The sequence below is a fragment of the Rhinopithecus bieti genome, unplaced genomic scaffold (assembly GCF_001698545.2).
Source record: "Rhinopithecus bieti isolate Rb0 unplaced genomic scaffold, ASM169854v2 scaffold_1918, whole genome shotgun sequence".
In the NCBI taxonomy this organism is placed as follows: domain Eukaryota; kingdom Metazoa; phylum Chordata; class Mammalia; order Primates; family Cercopithecidae; genus Rhinopithecus; species Rhinopithecus bieti.
Genome location: NW_016803680.1, coordinates 1,237,325 through 1,244,639, shown reverse-complemented (window position 1 = coordinate 1,244,639; position 7,315 = coordinate 1,237,325). Strand labels below are relative to the sequence as shown.

The 7,315-nt window shown below is 41.8% G+C and overlaps 1 protein-coding gene across 2 annotated transcripts in view; it reads right to left on the bottom strand.

Annotated features, from left to right (window-relative positions):
• ACSM1 (acyl-CoA synthetase medium chain family member 1) overlaps positions 1-6,316 on the bottom strand; it is a 62,170-nt gene extending 55,854 nt beyond the window's left edge. The window contains exons 1-3 of one of the 2 annotated variants that reach the window (XM_017849931.1): positions 5,980-6,316; positions 5,524-5,762; positions 1,493-1,703 (exon numbers count right to left, since the gene is read on the bottom strand). In XM_017849931.1, the coding sequence (XP_017705420.1) occupies positions 1,493-1,703; positions 5,524-5,715 (403 nt within the window). In that variant the 5' untranslated portion in view covers positions 5,716-5,762; positions 5,980-6,316. Of the gene's footprint in view, positions 1-1,492; positions 1,704-5,523; positions 5,767-5,979 lie in introns of both variants that reach the window. The other variant, XM_017849921.1, reaches the window with a different exon arrangement.
• Positions 6,317-7,315: the final 999 nt, after the last annotated feature.

The following is a 7,315-nucleotide window of genomic DNA, read 5'->3' as shown; positions in this document are numbered from 1 at the left end:
GCTAGTTTTTTGGATTTTAGTAGACGTGGGGTTTCACAATGTTGGCCAGGATGGTCTTGATCTGCTGACCTCATGATCTGCTCACCTTGGCCTCCCAAAGTGCTGGGATTATAGGCCTAAGGCACCACCCCTGGCCAAGTCTTAGATTTCCCATGGACCATCTTATAGGTCCACAGATGACATGGCTTTTCATCTCTAGACTCCTTCCACCAGTTTTATTACTTCTTGATTTCACATGATCTGGCTGAATGAATCACCTATTTTATTTGTGAGAGAATATGAGATGGAGAGAGAGAAAATATGATCAAGAGTGTAGCAGAGTGCTGTACACACGATAAAATGAGATAAGTGATTCAAGAAAGAATCTGTGAGTCACTGACTCTAATTTATATAGATGAAAAATAGGTCATAGGTCATTAAAAGGGGAAGGGAAATCGCTACATAAGAATTCTAACTAATAAATGTAGAGAAACTGACAGAAATAGAAAATTTCCAGGTAAAACCAATATGGTAATATTCAATTCAGTAAATAATCATCACTAGATACCCAAACCATAATGTGGAAGACTGTTAGGAAACAGGAATATTCACACAATTGCTTAAGGATCACACCACACCATGAATTATTTATTAATTACAAGGAAAAATTGTGCCTTTGTAAAGGATAAAGGTTTTCTGTGAAAACCACCTTACTCAAGTGATGAAACAGTATAACTGAAGAGGGAACAAACTGACTTCAGAATATACCCCCTGATGTGACGCAGGGAGGAAAACACAACTTTGTCCTTGTAATTCTCCTGCCTAGCATGTCTAATCTGAATATAATCACGAAGAAAGAGTCAGAAATACAAATTTGGAGATATATTCTACAATATAACTTGTATTCTTCAAAAATGTCACTGTCATGCAGAAAAGGCTGTGGAATATTCTGGATCTTATCAGATGACTGCTTTTGTGTTTATGAGTGTTTACCTGGTGTTCATAGGTGTCACAATGCCCACAAGTGATTCTTAAATAATTCAGTGAGAAAGGGAGAGAAAGAGAGAGGGAGAGAGTGCTCAAATATGGGAAAAATGTTAACAATCAATGAATCTTTAAAAAGGTAAGAGTACCTGAGACTGTGCAAGAGAAAGTGTATGTGTGTTTGTGTGTGTGTGTATGAGAGAAAGTTTGGCACTGCACTTGAGAGTGTATGAATGTGAGAGTGTGAGGGAGAGAATAAGAAAGAATAAGAGAGTTTGTGAGGGAGTATGAGAAAGACAAAGACTGTGAAGAAGAAAGGAGGTACAGAGAAGAGAAACTGTTTTGTCTCCAACTAAACTGTTAATTCCCAGAGGGCAGGAAGCCTTGTTTTGTGGTCCCAGCACAGAAACTGGGGCTAGGGCTTCAAAGCTTTGTCAGTGCCAGGCTGGGTGCACAGTACCTAATATCTCAGGAAACATTGGCTCTTGAACAGCCCTGAGGTCCACCAGGTCCCTCTTGCATCACTGACCTGTTCGCATGCAGCCCACAGCCACCAGCCACCACTCAGGCACTCGAGGCAGAATCAAGGCCAGAAGGTCTCCCTGTTGCAGGCCACAGGTCTGTGTGAAGATGTTGGCTGTGCGGCGGGTTAGGTCTGCAGTCTCTCTGAAGCTCCACTTTACTTCATCCCCTTGGCCATTCACCCACCAAAAGGCTGGATTTGGACCTCTCTTGCCCTCCTGGTCAAGACCATACATTATGTGTTACTTTCTGCTTCAAAGAAAAACAGCACTTATTAAACTAATCCACAGCCATAGTCACGTTCCGATGTGAACACAACTTAAGCACTGAGATCCATTTTAAAACATTTAAAGTGCTTAAAGAAAAAAAACGCCAACCAAGAATTTTACATCCAGAAAGACTGTTCTTCAAAAGTGAGGGGGAAAGTAGGGTATTCCCAGATAAACAAAAGTCAAAGTTCACTATCACTAGACTTGCCCTACAAGAAATGCTAAAGGAAGTCCTCAAGGTGAAAGAAAAGGATGTTGGAGAGGAACTCAAATATGAAAATGTAAAGTTCTCTTGTAAATATAAATTCATGAACAAATATAAAAATCAACATTATTGTAAGTTTGGTTTATAACTCCACTTGTTATTTGTTATAGTATTTAAAAAATAAATCCTAAAATAATTTTAACTATGTTAATTTATTATCATATATTTATAATACATATTAAATAAATGTTACTTAAGCAATATACAAAATGTTATTGATGACATCAATAACATAAAGTGTGTGTGGGGGCTGGCTGGGATAGAACTGTAAAGGAGAAGGATTTTTACATTTAATTTTCATTATTGGCCTTATAATGTCACAGGAGTAGGGTGTTTGTATGTGATTAAAGTTAAGTTGTTATCAGTATTAAACAGATTGCTAGAACTACAAGATATCATATTTAATTCCCATGGTAACCACAAAGCAAATATTTATTGAATATACACAAAAGGAAATGAGGAGAAAATCAAAGTGTATCACTACAAAAACTCAACTAAACACAAAGGATATCAGTAAGAGAGGAAATGAGAGACAAAAAAGCTATGAGACATCAAGAAAACAATGAACAAAATGGCAATAGTAAATCCTTGTCTATCAGTAATTACTTTAAATGTAAGTAGACTAAACTCCCCAACCAGAAGACAGAATGGATAAAAAAATAAAATCCAACTACATGCTGTCTGCAAAAATTAAGCTACTTCTATGGGATTGAATATGATAAAATCAGTGAAAAACTTTTAGAATTGTTTCTACAATAAAATGCTTATAGTATAATATTAATTTTAAAAAGCAAAATTGTGTTTATATTATTCAAATTTATATAGTAATGTTCACCCATTCACCTCCTCCTTTTACTTCCTTCCTCTCCAACCCATGTCATGTTTCAAAAATTCTCAACCAGATTTCCAGTCTGGGCAATGAAAAAAATCAATTTATACTCTTAAGGCAGAGATACTTTGGCATCATTAGACTGTGAGACTAGGTTAAATAATAGATTGTGAAGTCAGACAGCCTGGACCCAAACCCTGTTGTTCCAGTTATTAGACATGTGATTTCAGCATGTTAGTTACATCCTTTGATCTTCCGTTTCTTCATCAGGGAAATAGAGACAATAACAGTATCCATCGAATCAGATGATTAAATGCAAGGTGATTGTCAAGGCACATAAAAATGCTCTCTGTAACTGAGGGTTTTATTTTTCTTGAGGTTACTATGCAAATTCAGAAAAAGAAAAAGAAGGGAGTGAGGAGGAAGATGTCATAAAGACATATAGGCTTTGGATAGTAATACATGAATACATGTTCATGGAACACTTAAAAATTTTATAAACTCTCCAATTCCATTTCAGGGGGATTCTCTCTTTGGTTCAAAGACAGTGCTGGGTGACTTTTTACACTACCATATTGGCAGCTGAGAGTTAGTAGCTGGAAACACCATCCATTGTCTACCCTGACTCCTCATGTCACTACGGCTTCTCTTTTGGTCTGTGTCCTGTGAGAAGACAAACCAAGCACTTGGGGTTTTCTGCAGAAACACAAAACCTCTGGAAGACACAGAGCTTGGTTTTTCTTGACATACCTTAAAGCCACAGTCAAGTAGGTAGTTGACAAAGAGGAATCTAATTAGACTTGCCACCCTCATGGGAAGATGGATGGCCTAATATAGGTAAATGTGTCAGACACTCATGTGCACATTCAGGTGGTCTATCCCCTCCTCTGGGTGCAGTCTCACGTCAAGCCCAAGTTTGATGAATGAACACCAGTTAAGACACACTGTCCCATTCATTGAAGATGAGAACTCAGACTAATATGAATTTGCTGACCTTGTGATCAGAACTTTGCACTTGGTCACTATAGGGAGACCCCTTGAAACTATTGCTATGGAATAAAAGATGAAATGCTCCTGATTATTTTAAATACAAAATTGCATGCAGGATTGTGTAAAGACAATGCCAGGTTGGACTGCCAGAATGAGCCAACAGCGCGTGATGTGCTTCCCCCCGCAGAGAGCCTATGAATGGATGTGCAGTCAGGGAGGTTTCACATCACCAAGATTCCTATCCCAGGAAAGCAGATGTTCATAGCTCTGGGAATGGAATGCGACCCTTGTGGAGAGCCTATAAATGGATGCATGGGGGGCACCTGTCCATATGGAAGATAGGGCTATAAATGCCCTCATCTTGCCACGGCTCTTCTAGGCCTCTTTAGGGTTAAGGCATGCTCCCTTCTGAGAATTTCTGGTCTAACTTCACGTCCTGTTCCTATGAATTGTTTGTAACCAACTTTTGCTGTAACTGTTACTGCTGTTCCTGTTTCAAGGCTCTGCTAGAAATTACTGATGCACACACTATATTGTAAAGTCTTATCTCTGTACACTGTACTTCTGCATACAGNCTTGGTCACTATAGGGAGACCCCTTGAAACTATTGCTATGGAATAAAAGATGAAATGCTCCTGATTATTTTAAATACAAAATTGCATGCAGGATTGTGTAAAGACAATGCCAGGTTGGACTGCCAGAATGAGCCAACAGCGCGTGATGTGCTTCCCCCCGCAGAGAGCCTATGAATGGATGTGCAGTCAGGGAGGTTTCACATCACCAAGATTCCTATCCCAGGAAAGCAGATGTTCATAGCTCTGGGAATGGAATGCGACCCTTGTGGAGAGCCTATAAATGGATGCATGGGGGGCACCTGTCCATATGGAAGATAGGGCTATAAATGCCCTCATCTTGCCACGGCTCTTCTAGGCCTCTTTAGGGTTAAGGCATGCTCCCTTCTGAGAATTTCTGGTCTAACTTCACGTCCTGTTCCTATGAATTGTTTGTAACCAACTTTTGCTGTAACTGTTACTGCTGTTCCTGTTTCAAGGCTCTGCTAGAAATTACTGATGCACACACTATATTGTAAAGTCTTATCTCTGTACACTGTACTTCTGCATACAGATGTTATGTTAAAGAATTACTTCATCCCCATGTGACCATCTCACCTCATAATCAAATGACCCTAAATCCCTCAATAACCTACCCCTGACCTCACTAAACTTAATAATAAATGCTGGCATATCCAGTGCATTGTTGGCACCGTGGGACCAGAAGGTGGTGACCCCCCTGGACCCAGCTTTCACTATCTTGTGTGTGTCTATTATTTCTCAACCTGCCGATCCACCTGGGAACAAAGAGAGCCCCGCTGCATTGCGGGCTGCTGGCCAGATCCCACAATAGGTCACAATTTTAATACCCTGATTGAACAAAAGATACATTTACCTATTTTTTTTGTTTTTAAAGGAGTTAATTCCCCATTTCATAGATGAAACCACTGAGGCTCAGTGAAGTAAGGAAATGGCCATGCTGGGAATAGAAACTTGAAGTATAAGCTTCTTCCACAACATTGATAAGTTGAGGCAGAAGCAATTTTGCTTCTGTACCTTTCAACCTAGCAGGAGCAAGATAAGGAAAGTGAGGCCACCCTTGTTCTTGTATCACCATCGTGGCAGTCCTCTTACCTTCTCCATTTGAGCCCAGTAGTCCAGAACACAGCTTGCAAAATTAAATTCCTCCGGTACTTCATAGTCATTCCATCTTGGGGCTCCAACTTCTGATAAAGACCGGCAGCACAGCTGCGAAGGGGCAGGGTGGATGTTGTGGAAGGATTTGTGGATGCCCCAGAGGATCCGGAACCTCATCAGCCACTGCATGGTGAAACAGTCCTCAGAAACCGGGCACAGAGTTCTCAAGTCACCACCTGCCTTGGGAAGAGATAGCTAATAGATTGGTTGTGTATGCAAACCTTTCTCCCTGAAACGGATGCATGTTTTTGGTTAATTGCTAGAATTATAGCTTTGCTTCAGGTCACCAGAATTTGGAAGGCAACTGATTGATTTTGGTGGGCATTTATCTTCCCAGCTGAGGAACCACATGGCAGAAAGAGAGAGAGAAGCTGTCCTTCACCTCTGTCTTACCTGGTACTGTTTAGGACACAGCTGAGCTAGGTCCCGGGTAGGTATGGAAAAGGAGGTTGGGCTCTCTTTCGTAGGTTCAGTTCTCTCTGATCAGGTGATCCACAGGAATGTGTACCCAGCAGAACTTGGCTTCTGGCCACAGCGGAGGGGGACCTTGAACAGAGAGCTTGTCAGGAATTGGGTAATTCAGTAGGGGGAGGAGATGCTCAGTAAAATGTGACAGAAACAATTACAGGCCTCCACGGAGAGATAATCAGTTAGAAAAGCAAACCATGTGGGCCAGGAGCAGTGGCTCAGGCCTGTAATCCCAGCACTTTGTGAGGCCGAGGTGGGCGGATCATGAGGTCAGGAGATTGAGACCATCCTGGCTAACACGGTGAAACCCCGCCTCTACTAAAAATACAAAAAATTAACCAGGCGTGGTGGCGGGCACCTGTAGTCCCAGCTACTCTGTAGGCTGAGGCAGGAGAATGGTGTGAACCCGGGAGGTGGAGCTTGCAGTGAGCTAAGATCATGCCACTGCACTCCAGCCTGGGTGACAGAATGAGACTCCATCTCAAAAAAAAAAAAAAAAAAAAAAAAAAAAGAAAACCATGTATACGAAGTCACCTCCAATTCCTGTGGCATAGCTAGGGGTGTGAATGAACCAGGTCCTATGGTGCATTTTCACTAGTTCTCTATGGCTAATCTGCTCCCCTTTCCCAGCCCTACATCTCCATAGTCTCCCTTAAATGACAGCTGAGAGGCAGCATAGCCTAATAGATAAGAGCCTGGGCTCTGGAGGTCTGGAGACAGAAAGGTCTGAGTTTGAGCTTAGGTCTGCCACTTAACCTCCGTGTGATCTTTGTGGACCTCCTTGCTCTTGGCCTCACCTTCCTTAATTGGTTTTTGGTTGCTTTTGAGACGGAATCTATTGTTGTCACCCAGGCTGGAGTGCAATGGCATGGTCTTGGCTCACTGCAACCTCCGCCTCCTGGTTTTAAGTGATTCTGTTGCCTCAGCCTCCCAAGTAGCTGGGATTATAGGTGCCTGCTGCCACACCCAGTTAATTTTTGTATTTTTAGTAGAGACTGGGTTTCTATTAAAAATAGAAACCTAGCTCAGCTGTGTCCTAAACAGTACCAGGTAAGACAGAGGTGAAGGACAGTTTCTCTCTCTCTTTCTGCCCTGTGGTTCTTCAGTTGGGATGATAAATCCCCACCAAAATCAATCAGTTGTGCCTTCAAAATCATGTTGGCCAGAGTGGTCTCAAACTCTTGACCTCAGGTGATCTGCCCCCCTCAGCCTCCCAAAGTGCTGGGATTACAGGCATGAGTCACAGCACCCAGCACTTACC